Raw genomic sequence first — 14603 nt, 5'->3', positions numbered from 1 at the left:
AGCTTTCTTGTATAATCTAATGGAATAGTTATGGTTAAGATTTCATCAAATTATGGTAAATTTCTTAATTGTATATGATTGTGCTATGAGTTTAATGTCTCACTGTTTGGTATACAGTGGTCATTTCCTATCTGTAAAGGTTGGGTTCCTAGTTTTTTTGCAAATCATCACTTATCACGAATGCCTGTTACTGGTAGTACTGTCGGTGCATCTCACACAGTGCACTGTATTTTTGTTCTTGCGTGAGTACAAACCTCCGTACTTTTCTACTGTTAGAAGGCATATTTTTACATCTTCTGAAGGTAAATCTTCTCAGATTTCCGACTGCAGAGTACAAGAGAAATCGTAACATATCTACAAGACGTCATGTGTGTTCTCATGTTTTTGAGCTCTCACCTCCTTGTGCTCACTCTTCTGCTCTTGTGTGCTTTCCTTATCCTGTGCACTCGTATGTACTTTAGCACTCACCTGTTCTTGTGTGCCCTTCTGTTAGAGTGCACTGTTCCATTCTCACTTGCATACTCAATTATGTGCTCTTGCTTTCCAATTGTTGAACATTTACAAGTTTCTGAATCCTAACCTGATAGCGCGTTCTCCTTCCGTGGCATAACTGTTCCAGAAATCACCAATGTTCGTGCACACTCATCAGTTAATATGCAGTCACATGTTAGCGCATAGTCACGTTAGCATACTTTCCCCTGTTCTGTCTCCTGTTCATGCTCACATCCACCTTAGAGAGTGCTCTAATGTTCATGTGTGCCCATCTGGCCCTGCTTGCTTTACTGTTTGTGCTCACTCCCCTTTCAACGTATGCTCTTCTGATAATGTGCACTCTTTTGTTCGCTCATATGCACCTGCTCTCATGCACTCTCTCTTTAAGACATGCTCACTTGTTAAATCTGTCTCCTGTTCTGGCATGTTCACATGGGATGCACCTATATATGATCGATCCCCTCTTCGAGAAACCTCATCTTTCAGTTTGGGATCATCAGAGCACTATCCCTCACTCGCAGTTCATCGTAGAGAGGCTACTGTGAAGTACAGTAATACCTTGACGTACGATAAATTTGAGATGCGAGGAAAATTTCGAGTGTGCGAGAGGCTGTTCACGAGGATAGCATCGCTCGGTCTTTCCCGTCGGATCTCCGTCGCGTAAAGTCATCTCCGAGCATCGGCCGTAGTGTTTGCATTTTTTACGTGTTTTGCGTCAATTATTACAGAATTAAGTGAATAAGCAATGGGTCCAAAACAAGTGAGTGCAAACAAGGGTAGTGAAAAGAAAAAGCGTATGATGACAATCGAGATAAAGCATGAAATAATCGAAAAACATGAAAGTGGCGTGTGGTCGTGCGTTAGCCTCTTGTGACGACACTTGTGTACGTCATTTTGAAGGGGAGACAAAAGCAAACATCCCTAGATAGGTTCCTTTTAAAAAGGCTGGCAAAAAGTGAAGGTAAAGAGAGTCAAAAGGCTAGGCAAAAAGAGCCAAGCCGGAAGCAGAAAAGTGAAAAAAGGAAAATAAAAACAAAATTAGTATCAAGTTTAGTGTAACGTAAGATTAACATTTATTTTTAAGTGTGTATACAGTAAACTAATTTCATTCAAGTTAAATTTAAAGTTCAAGATATGTTACGTAGTGTTACAAAAGTGAAGCGCACCGAACGTGTTGCCGTCAAGTCTCTCTCCTCCCCTTTCTCTCTCCCTCCTCCTCCGCTCACACCGCCGTTTGCCGCTACCATCTGTCTCGAAGGTAAGAACTCCATAATAATGTCACATTTTATTGCAGATCATAACCAGCACATAGGTATTTGTTATTTTGAGTTTAGAATGTGAATTAGAACAACTAAAAACGTGTTTTTCCACTGTCATACAGTATACTATTTTTACGTGTTTTTTCAGAGGGTGGGAACGGATTAATTTTTTTTAGTTATTTTAAATGGGAAAAATTGATCCGAGATACGAGCGAAGTGACATACGAGCTCGGGTCCCGGAACGCATTAAGCTCGTATCTCAAGGTATTACTGTACTGTACTGTGTTGATCTAAAATATGCTCTCATTCTTGGCTAAGGTCACCCCTACGCTCCCCTCCCTCTGAGAGCTCATGTTTACTGGGTAAGGAATTTAGAGGTCAACAAAGAATTATGAAACAATCTCCACGCACAAAGTGACTGGATAAGGTACCCAACCTTAAGAGAGACTCCCCTAAGACCTCAGGAGAGTTCCTACAGAACACATTCTCCCAAATACTCCACGAATGATATGCCACCTCGAGCTCATCTGAGAAATTCATCATCAGGGGTCAGTCTGTGTGTTTTCCCGACGTAATTGTGTTAGCCCTTCAGAGGTATAATCTCTCGGTTATCATCCAAGGTTAGGACGCGAGCAAAGGAAACCTCTATTCTACCTGCAAGCAGTTACCCACTCCTCATTATAAATTCAAAGATGCAAGTTACCAGATTTCTTGAAATTATATTCCTATTAAAGGAGTCAAGTTTGTATATTCAAGAAAAATATGAATTACTTTTTTAAAAAATGGGATTTTTCTTGTAGACTACTTTACGTGTATATCTGCCTCCTTTCTGCATCTAGCTGCCCAGTCTCTTTAAACTTTATTACAAATCTAGAGTTCTCTTGAGGTTTTACCTTGTTTCTGTATTACCCCTTTATGTTTGGTGACGGGCTTTATGGTCTAAATGTCATAAATCCTGTTGCGACTAATTTGAGCACGTATTATCTACCGTGAGTGAAGCTATAGGGTCATTGTATATCTCTACAAATGCTATTAATTCTCAAATTTACACAATAAGATGTGTAAGTTATGAGTTTATCTATGAAAGGAATACTAAAATGAAGAGTGTGCAAATTTATCTCTTAATAACAATTGCCAGTTCTTGAGACACTTAAGTTTCAGATGTAAGCAACCAATGAAATGCCTGTTCAAGATGTTTCACTACCTTGTTGTTATTTTTTTATTCCTTTATATTTTCATAGACTTACAGTCCGAATCTTTACTTTTTGTACTCTTCTAACCACAACTTCTTTGCATGAATCTATCCTCACTTAGAAATAGGATCTGCCCCCGTCTATTTACTACAGTATTTTGTTTCAGATGATAAATGGGGCATTATCAATTCGTAATTGTTAGCCACTGAGACTTAGAAAGAGGCATTTTTCCAAAAATTATTTGCATCTATGAAGCAAAATTGTTTTAAAGGTTTAAATTTATATGTACAGATCATAGTTTTATACAGAAAGGGTTTTCTTATCCATATCAACACTGTCATTTGGAGTTGCAATAATGTTTTTTAAAGATTTCCTGCAAACCAAGTTACTCTGTTTCAGCTATGTTGTCAACTAACTGCCTAGTACTTAAATTTTAATTGTAATTTGAAGCTGGCAACATTCCAAACTACCTTAGGCTGATAAAATGCTTTCAATTCTAGGGATTTTATGCTATGAAACTTTGTACTTCCTTAAGAATTACTTACTTTTGTTTACATGAATATTCATTACTATTTCTGATATCCAACAGATGCTGAGTTTGAATATTCATTATTATTTCTGATATCCAACAGATGCTGAGTTTATTATGTGACCCATCCATTGGTCAGAAAGCAGCACAAAGTTTTGAGATTATTTTAAAAGATCACGAATATGCTTTTCGTCCGGAAACTTTTAGTAACACAAGGTAAGATGTATTTGAATGTAAGGTGATATGTAAAGTATTATAAAATTAGACTTTTAATGAATATATAAGTTTCAATGTTGCATGTTAAAAAACCAGTCAGATTTTATTTAGAATGTTAGTAGGTATGATTCCTGACTCTCTCAAAGCTTGCTTAAAGGATTTTAAGTTATAGTTAGACTGCCATTCCTTACCATTTGAGAGTTTAACATTTGTTAATTTGATTATTAACGGCGAAGCAATTAATGTGAAATATAGTTATGCTAGTTTTAAGTGTTCATTCCTTTAGCCAGTTAAAATGGTAAATTGATTATACACTATATCGCTAGTTTCAATCTTTTTTTCCTATAAATATTTTTACCAATTATATTTCTGTACACAAAATGTTTTGACAGTTTTATGACAAAAGGTTGGGTCTAGGAGTGTTATTAAGGTAGCAGTTAAATTTTTGAGAGTATTAGCTATGTAACCAATGAGAATTGTGATATTTATGACTCGTCTGTTGTTGAAGGATTGCGTAAATGCAAAGGATAATCATTTTTCTGTCTGAAAGCGTTCCCGTTTTTCTTCGATCACATATGCCACAATGTTAAATATAGCTGCTTATAAGGGGAATATATATATTATATTGAATTATTTTTGTAAAATATTACTATTATTACTTAAACTAATTTGTTTAGTAAAGCTGCTCATAAAAGGAATTTATACAGTGCAGTATTGTATAATCTCCATTTCATAGGTTTTGTTTAATAATTGAAGTGGTTATGCTGTTTACTTTTTAATGCATATTCTTATATATTAATTTTTCAGTTATACTTTTCATAGCCCTTAATTTGTTTCGAATTTTAACAGATTGCTCTACAAACAGCGATACTTTGAGAATGTAGTTGGGCCATTCGTCGATACGTTTGAAAACACTACAGGCAACACGAAGGAGAATGCACTGCTGGCTGTGTCATCTATATTACCTCATTTACCTAATTTAGTTCTCAATGCGCATATTAAAAAGGTAATCTGAGTGTTAGGTAATTATTCTGATATTCCAATGTTATTTTTTAACATTTGCAGGCTGGAAACTTGTTTGTAGGTTTAGTATTAGCTTCTGAACCATACTGTCTGTCTCTACTAAAAATTAAAAACCAAAACCATTATACCTTTACTAAGGTTTGGATAACATAAGGGTAGGTAAATAATATGAGAATTTAATTGCTAGTTGGAGTAATGAATCATTAGTAGACAGGCGAGATCCTTGAGTGCTTAATCTTGTGTCTTGCCTCATTTTTTTTTGGTGAATTTTCATAGTAAAGTTTTCATTTAATAGGCTTTTGTGTGTAATACAGTATCATTATCATCTCCTCCTACGCCTATTGACACAAAGGGCCTCTGTTAGATTTTGCCAGTCGTCTATATCTGGTGCTTTTAATTCAGTGCTTCTCCATTCATCATTTCCGACTTGCACTTCATAGTCCTCAGCCTTGTAGGCCTGAGTCTTCCAACTCTTCTAGTACCTCCGGATAGCTAGGTTGGTAGCGTTGCGGGCCTCTGTTTCAGAGGTCCCGAGTTCATGTCCCCGCTGAGGTGCGAATAGTGTGAGACCTTCTACCGGGGGTACTCCCCAGGGTGGCACCTGGGGGGGGGGGAGGTTAGAGGGGGCTAGTAATAGTACCAGCTGGCTCATGGTTGCCCGAGGAGGTGATGAAGGTCGTCTCAGGGGAGACCTAAAACCCGCAACTTTAACTTTTTTTTACCTTGTGGAGCCCATTTATTACCTGTGTTACTGTCTTTTTCCTCAGTTATTACCTGTGTTACTGCAAGGAGTCACATCTGATAAGCTGGCTGTCAAGGAAACAACATTGTCAACATTGGCAACTCTATTGAAACAAACAGCCGTTCATGCGACTCCACACGTATCTACTCTTATCCCCAATCTTCTTAGTATTACATTGAATCAGTCTATGGTAAGTATCAAATAGATTGCATTACTAGATCTTATCAAGTAGTTGGGAAAGGATATTTTCTCTGTATCTTTAACGAAATTGATAATAATAGAAACTATTCATAAGTGTGAAATATTATGGTATAGTTTTACTTTAGCTTTGCTTGTCTTTTTTAAGTTAATAAGAATCTAGGATAATTTTTCTTAAAGTATATTAGTAGGGAACTTAATTGCTATTATTATTATTATTATTATTACTAGCCAAGCTACAACCCTAGTTGGAAAAGCAAGATGCTATAAGCCCAAGGGCTCCAACAGGGAAAAATAGCCCAGTGAGGAAAGGAAATAAGGAAATAAATAGATGAGGAGAACGAGTTAACAATAAATCATTCTGAAACAGTAACAATGTCAAAACAGATATGTCCTATATAAACTATGAACAACGTCAAGAACACTTAACACTGGATTTTGGAGGAAGTATACAAGGAATAAAAAAAAAAATTTTCTTAATCTTGTTAGGATTTATATAATTTCATTTGATTTCATATACTGTAATTTAGTTTATGTAAAACTTTTGCAGGGTATCCGCATGAGAGCCCTTGAGTGTCTGGAAGCACTAGCATCTCTACCCTATCCCATCCTCAGACAGTACAAAGAGGAAGTAAGTAAGGATAAGTTCATAAACTTAGTGACACTTTACTCTTATGTTTTTGTAATGCTTAGTTTTATTTGTTAATTTATGGTCACAGTTTGCAAAATACTTTGAGGTGATATATTCATTTCAACTATAATATCATTTAACTTGTTTTCATCTCAAAGTTGATAATTGTCACAATTAAAAATATCTATTACTAATTAAGTCACTTCATAAAAACTTTACATACATAACCTTCTAAGTTCTTGTTCTAGATAATTTTATTCTTTTAGGTTATTGGTGGATTACGGTCGGCTTTGAACGACAAAAAGAGGGTCGTCCGACGAGCTGCCGTTAGTGCTAGATCTATGTGGCTACTTGTTGGGGCTCCTGGAAAATCATAGCTCCTGTTTATGCCTTCTCACATAAATTAGTTTATAATCATCTCTAAGGATTCATTTAAGGTGAAACTATAAGATGTTGTAAATATTTTGTTTCTATAATTTTGTGTTCCTATGGATTACAGTTCTTATTTTTATTGTTGCCAGTATTCTTGGTCAAAAGTAGGAGACTGCTTTTTGAGTTGCAGTTATAACAAATATGGTAATAGAATTATGGGCAAACCACCTTTCTGATAAAGGGGTCTCATGTCTTGCCTGGTATTCTGCTGATTTTTGTGCTCTCTCAGGATAACGGCAGTTCTGTGCTATGATGCTTTCTACCATTATCATGAATTCCTCCTATTTTCATCTGAAGTTTTCATTTTACTTAACCTAATTTTACATGTATTTTCGGTTTGAGTTGTTGATTTTGTCATGTTTCCTTGAAGGGTTTATTATTGTTATCAGATTTATACAAGCAAGGCAGCTGGTAATTTTTACTCCATATCATTATGCTTTCTGCATTTAGCTCTTGGTGTGCACTGAATTCTTTCTACTTAGTTGCGTAAATCCATGTCTGTTGTTGTAGTGATCTTGCTGGTGCTAGTTAGTGAGTGAGCAGCCTTTGTGTATTACCTTCACTGTTCTATCATAGCTTGTTAGTTACCATAGATACTGTTTCACTTGTGATTTATAGCGCTAGGTACCTCTATTATAATGTGCAAAAGAATTAAACGTTTTTCATTGAAATGAGAAGAAAATTATATACAAAATCCAAATAGAGATGACCAATGTTATCCATGTTGAAACACCAAGTACCAGCATATCCTTGATCTCTCGATTTAACTAAGTGACAGCTGAAGAGTTTAGGGACCAATATCCCACCCTTGATTTGTTGTTCAGCAATATGTAATAATACTTGTATTTGTGGGTAATGCATACAATTTTAAAAATAATTTTTGCACTACGTAATTATACTAAGATGGCCACCCCGTGTCTTTTTATTGTCAAAAATGATTTATTCACATCCATTAACTAACTAATTAATTAACTCTGATGCAGAGGGTTGTGGCGTGATTGGTAATGTCTCTGCCTGGTGTTTGCCGGACGGGGGTTCGAGTCCCGCTCAGACTCGTTAGTGGCTTTAGCGTCTGCAACCTTACCATCCTTGTGAGCTAAGGTTTGGGAGGTTTGGGGGAGCCTATAGGTCTATCTGCTGAGTCATCAGCAGCCATTGCCTGGCCCTTCCTGGTCCTAGCTTGGATGGAGAGGGGCCTTGGGCGCTGATCATATAATATATATGGTCAGTCTCTAGGGCATTGTCCTACTTTCTAGGGCAATGTCACTGTCTCTTGTCTCTGCCATTCATGAGCGGCCTTTAAAAGTCCTTTAAAAAGAGAGCCCCTTTTAGATTCCTCCAACCATCTCGCTTTTTCAGACAGATCAACCCAGCTAATTCCCAAGCTCTTTTATAGTGTTGAGATTAGTAACTCTTCATAGAATAGGATACATTATGTAATTGTAGTTACTGCTTTGCCTTGTTAGGGTTGCAGTCCAATTTGTAGCCTATTACTATTGACCAAGCTTTAATGGCAAAAGTAAGATCAAGAATCTTGTGTATGAATCCTTTTTTTTTTATTGAAATGATTTTTTCACCATAGGTTTGATTGAAACAAAATTGCATGGTAGACGATGAACAAGACTTTACCATGAAGAAAGCAATAAACTTGTTTCTTAAAAGGTTGAAGATTACGGAAAGTAAGGAAAGAATGCTCACACTCAACATTAGAGTATAATAAACTGGCACTAATTAATAGCACATACTGTATTTATTACTGTATATCAGAGAGCAGTTGTTGATGATGGTTGTTTGAAGCAAAAGAGGCCCTTAGCAGAAGGCTGGCCCAAAATTGCTTATAGGAAAGCAACATTTGGAAACCTTTCATCAAAGGTAAAGATTTGATCAAAATTAAGTAAAGGCTGGATCATTGAATAAAGTAATTATTTCTTCTTGAATAATGAAGCAAAAATGACAAAGGTATTTAATAGTAACTCTTGAAAAGAGAGAAAAAAAGAGTAAAACATTCCAACTTTGATAGCAGTGTTATGAAAAGGGATGTGCGGTATCAGGATAATATAAGTTTTTGTCCATCCATCTACACCCAATTTTAAAGGGTAGCCAACATCAAAAGAAACAAGAGGGAATTGTTTTTTCATCAAAGGGAATAGGGAGATTTTATGAATGGAACTAACAGAAACTTCCTTGGAAGGATTCAATCTTATAATGAGTTACAGAATCCCATTAAGATAAGTTTTCAAGATGATTGATGAATTAATCACAGGCAATAGAGAAAAAATTTTTGTTTTTATTAGAGTTAGGAGGTAAAGATAAAGAGATATCAAAGATCTGAATTATTATGAGCTTTTTTATAACAGAAGTTGAATCCTTTAGATATTTCAAAGTCAAATTAAGAATATATCTAAAAGATCTCAAAATGTGCATAGTAAAACATCCTTGAGACTGAGAGTTTAATTGAAGTTAATGCTGTAGAATAATACACTATTGTCCATTTCTTTTAGCAAGGCAGATTTGCACCGACTCGCAACGGTGCCCTTTTAGCTCGGAAAAGTTTCCTGATCGCTGATTGGTTAGAATTATCTTGTCTAACCAATCAGCGATCAGGAAACTTTTCCGAGCTAAAAGGGCACCGCTGCGAGTCGGTGCAACTATGCCTCGCTAAAAGAAATGGACTATAGTTCTCTTTAGAATAAGTGGAACAAATGCACGTTACAAACTGGGATGGTATATACAAGGATAAAAGATTTATGAAAAGACAACAAACAAGAGTAAGTTCCTATACAGCTTCTTTAATGAATAGTGCTTTATTTCATAATGAAATTGATGTATATTTTTTACCAAGTTGATGATTGTTCATGTACAGTATAGGGGATTTTGATTATAGAGTGAAGAGTTTCGACTTATCAAAATCCTAAAATGTATGTTATCTTAAACACGTTTTCTTTACAAGTGGTTTTATGATAGAGAAAAGTGATATTTAGTAACTTCGTTTACTTCAGGAAGTACGACTTACAGTTTGCCCTGTATGTCATACTGTAGATGGTACTTTGTAGCACCCCTTCAACCTGTAGCACCCCTTCAACCAGCAGCTGCATTGCTTTCTGCCTTTTTTTTTACACCCGTTTCCTTTGGTTTCTTCCTACTTAGCTTACCAACTTCCTTTACCTTATCGTTGTTGAATTTTCCACTCTCTTTTAAGAACTGATCACGTGGGCGAGAACAGTGAGAGTCTAGAAGACTCAGTGGTGTTGTTGAACTAATTTATAGTTACGATAAGTTAATTGTCTGAAAACTGGAAATTCTAATAAAATTATTAATAAGATGGATATTTCATAGAGCAAGTAGTAATACAGTACTAATTACACAGGGAGATTATTGTAAATTTTGATAATAAATCTTCTAAACTGTCTTAGTTTTAAAGAGGTTTTATATTTTGTTAATAAACTTTTAAAGCTGTTTCATAATATTTATGTTAGTGTTACCTGGTATTTTATATTTAAGAACTAAAAGAACTGTTGATTAGTTGTACTGTATTTTTAGTCTAATATCTAATTAGCACTGATTGGCATCAAGTACCGTACAGTACTGCAACATAATATGTTTCATAGAATTTATTTGCTTTTGTTGCAAATCTGATTTCATTGAGTTCATGCAGTTACTACCAAGCGTCTGCCGATGCAAGTATGAGATGTCAATTTAAAATTTTTATGGTCAGAAAAGATAGAAATTAAGGAGGCAGTCAATGAGATACAGATACAGTATAACATTGAAAATAATTGAAAGGTAAAAAAAAATATCTAGTGGGCCATTTTAACAATCTTCTAAACGAAGAAAATTATGCTAGGAAGACTGAGGTACCATTAGAAAATAAGGCATCTGAATATTTTATGGTAGCCCTTAAGGGGATAAGAGTAACTGACTGGACCCTTTGAGAATAACTTGGTGTTTGTGAATACTGTATAGCTGGAGAATCCATTATTGGAGAAAGGAACTACAATGTAGGATAAAGGTAGTAAAACTGGTATACAGAATTAAAACGGTTATTAAATTCAATGTAAAAAGTGTGAATAGTGAGATTGTAGGTGTGATTATTGATGCATGCTTGTACAAGAAGTATTAACAGTGAACTGATCCAAAAGAAGGATTGTGATCTTCCAGAAAAATATTTTGAAATTGGTGGGATATTCTGCTACCATGGTTACAAAAAGTAAAGAGCAAACTTTAAGGAAGAGTAGCAACAACATAGATATAATGGAAAGATGTTGCTGGACAGCCGGGGTTTAATAAGGGTATGCAAATTTAAATATTAGAAGTTAATGCTCCACACGATATAAAGTATGTTCTTCATAAATTAGAGATTGGCGATTAAAGAGAATGGAGAGTATTCTGAAAAGATTGTGACTACAAAAGGAGGACAGAATAGATGTGCTTGGAATGGACGAGGAATATCATATTTTTTAGGTTATAAATGGGTCAAATCCATGATGGATAATGACATAAGCACTCAGTATGAAAACTGTAGGTATGGAAGTGATAGAGAACAAACTACAGGCTTTAAAATTCATAGAGAGAAATAAAAAGAACAGGAATTCAAGTATAAATTGCACAGGATGAGAGAGTGGAGGAGCTTATATGACACTTGCCTGTAAAATGATGACGTGTGTAATAACAATGTCTTCACGTAAAAAGAAGAGATATATTTCCAAGTGCTTTTCTTGTTGGTTGGGCTTGTTTTGACAAGCTATACCCATGTCTTTTCACTATTGAAGAAAATGTTGAAATATTCTTCCTTGGTATTATCTGTCTTGATCTCAGCCTCCAAGAATACTAGCTGAATACAGTTAAAACCAATAGATATCAAATAACTTTGTATTTCAAGGATGCTTCCAGGTAATGTCAAGGTGAACATTGCATGATATTGAACAGATCATTCTCTTTAAAGCATCATACACTGTACAGAGTAAAGTTACTGGCATATGAGCATAGTGAGCCATTACTATGCTGATGAATTGAAAGCATCAACTATACTCAATTTTTTTTAATGAGACGCATTTGCACCGACTCGCAGCAATGCCCTTTTAGCTCGGAAAAGTTTCCTGATCGCTGATTGGTTAGAATTATCTCCTTCAACCAATCAGCGATCAGGAAACTTTTCCGAGCTAAAAGGGCACCCCTGCGAGTCGGTGCAAATCTGCCTCACTAGAAAGAATTGACTATAGTTTAATGCCATTATCTGTAGATTACTTTATCTTAAAATAGATAATTGACTAATGTAGATGCATATAGTTATAACAGTTTATTTGGGAGATAGGGAAATTAAAAGCTGTAGAAGAAGCACTGTTGTCTTTTAGAGCAGGACTGTAGGTTTTACGTCTTCAACATCAGATGTAAAATCTTTGTGGTAAAATTTTAACCTGAATTGTAGACTAGGGGAACCTTGAATACATTCAACATTGTTTTTTATAGTCATGGAGGATTAATTATTTTTTTCCCAGCGATACATATTTCATGAATCAACGCTCATTATCATCATCAGCCATTACTGGTCCTCTGCAAGACAAAGGCCTCTGACATGTCCTTCCACTTGCATCTGCTTAGAGTTTTTGTATGCAAGTCTTTATCTTGTCTAAATTATGTGTTTTAGACTGTTCATATATCTATCAAATTTCCTCAGTATTATGTTTCTCCATTTTGTTTAAAACCTTTTGACACAGTTTAACTTTATTTATTCTATCAAAAATTATATGATGTCTACTTTATTTTGTTAAAAGCTTTTATTCAGATGTGTGCTTGAAAACAAACTTTATTTCTACATATATCCTATTGAGCATTATGTATATTTTCTTACAATTAATCTATGCTAAACAGGAATATAACTTTTCTGATGAACAGTCTAAGAAAAAGCTCAGATTTTTACAAACAGTTTTTATTTATTGATGAAGCTAACTGACATGATACGTAAGTAGTATTCATGGACCTCCTGCTTATAGGTGAATAGTTTGACAAATGGAAAGATCCCAAGTGTCCAGCAGTCGTTGAGTAAGGATGAAGTGCAAAGAATTTCTAGTGTGAATTAAGATTGCAGAGAGAGAAATTTAGTGAATCTGATCATGAAGATAGGAATGAGTACTACATACCACCGGTATGAGCATAATGGAGATTGCTGGTAAGGAGGTGAGTACACGTGGATTTGTGCGTAGTTAGATATAAAGGGGTAAGTACTGTAGAAAAATATGATATTGACACCGAGCATTAATTATTCATATACAGATGACATGAGATTTAATTGAACATAATTTGATAGTTTGTTATATCGATGTGATGTGATGTTAGAGGTCGAGATAAGTTTATGAACCGTAAGGAAATGGCAGCACTGGTACTTTTAGCTCCATCCTAGAAAGTTATTGATGACATGTAGGAATTTATAATCTTGGACAGTTTGTTTTTATGGGAAAAGAAATCTCCAATTGAAAGGGTAGAATATGCTGTGCAGAGTTGCTAGTGAAAGAAAGAATGACATTAGAATGTGTGAAGAATAAAAACTGACAATACAAATGTTCTCAGAATGAATTGCAGAAAACGCAAGAGGAAAAACTTAAGTTGTCGTTGTGGCAATGACGACTTGAATTTTAAGTTACTGTATTTATATATCTTCTCATGTAAACCGAATTGCTTTATACCCAGCCAACACTCTTCTTAGTTACTGGGGGTTATTTTAGTGGCTTAATATAAATAAGAGATGTGTGGGGATAGAGAAATTCTTTTACTTTATTTTTTTTATTCAGAGGTCAAGTTGAATCTTTTATCTCATTGCTTGTTCTATTCAGCGGTAAGATTCTTAGAATTGATAAAAATCTAACTAATAAAAAGTTATGAAGGTTTAAAAGAGAACACTCGGTTGCATAGCTAAAGATCCCCTCTTTTTGAAATTGCCCCCTAGGCCTCCAAGAGAAGATGGCCTCCAAAACAGAGTTAAAAGAAAAAAAAATTATGTAAGTGTACGTACATTTAAAATTACCATCAACTCTACAATGATTTGAATTTGTATGCACGTGTACCGATTTGCTCGTATTCAAAGTTACTTGTAAACCGAGGGTAGTACTGCATATACTGTATATATACAGTATATATATATATATATATATATATATATATATATATATATATATACATATATATATATATACATATATATATATATATATATATATATATATATATATATATAATGTGTGTGTGTGTGTGTGTATATACAATATACAGTATGTGTGCTGGGTTTTGTTGTTGATTTTAAAATTTCTTATACACACGTGTATATTTATATATACATACATATATATATATATATATATATATATATATATATATATATATATATGTGTGTGTGTGTGTGTGTATATACAATATACAGTATGTGTGCTGGGTTTTGTTGTTGATTTTAAAATTTCTTATACACACGTGTATATTTATATATACATACATATATATATATATATATATATATATATATATATATATATATGTATATATATGTATATATATACATATATATATATATATATGTATATATATATATATATATATATATATATATATATATATATAGGCTTATATATATATATATATATATATATATATATATATATATATATATATATATATATATATATATATTCTTTCGACATGTTTTTTCTTATTTTCCCTAATTGTTATGCATAATGGTAATTATATTTTTATTGTTCAAATTCAATATTCCCCCTTAGTGTGATGGTGATGATGATATGATGATGATTATCATTATTATTGTTGTTGTTGTTGTTATTAGTATAAGTAGTAGTAAATTATAATGTTGAAAATTTCTATTAGTAGTACGTAGTAGTAGTAGTAG

General features: G+C 34.2%; 1 protein-coding gene across 2 annotated transcripts in view; it reads left to right on the top strand.

Moving 5' to 3' along the window:
* Positions 1-14603, top strand: part of Mms19 (MMS19 nucleotide excision repair protein) — a 100787-nt gene that overhangs the window by 46058 nt on the left and 40126 nt on the right. Inside the window, exons 16-21 of one of the 2 annotated variants that reach the window (XR_011039646.1) lie at positions 3577-3689; positions 4539-4695; positions 5480-5644; positions 6203-6283; positions 6550-6720; positions 12706-12889. Coding sequence is in view for 1 of the 2 variants with exons in the window: in XM_068347386.1 (XP_068203487.1) it covers positions 3577-3689; positions 4539-4695; positions 5480-5644; positions 6203-6283; positions 6550-6660 (627 nt within the window). In the remaining variant the exon portion in view is untranslated. Of the gene's footprint in view, positions 1-3576; positions 3690-4538; positions 4696-5479; positions 5645-6202; positions 6284-6549; positions 9238-12705; positions 12890-14603 lie in introns of those variants that run through there. The other variant, XM_068347386.1, reaches the window with a different exon arrangement.

The sequence above is a fragment of the Palaemon carinicauda genome, chromosome 23 (genome assembly GCF_036898095.1).
Source record: "Palaemon carinicauda isolate YSFRI2023 chromosome 23, ASM3689809v2, whole genome shotgun sequence".
NCBI classification, from domain to species: domain Eukaryota; kingdom Metazoa; phylum Arthropoda; class Malacostraca; order Decapoda; family Palaemonidae; genus Palaemon; species Palaemon carinicauda.
This window is presented reverse-complemented; position numbering and strand designations above follow the sequence as displayed.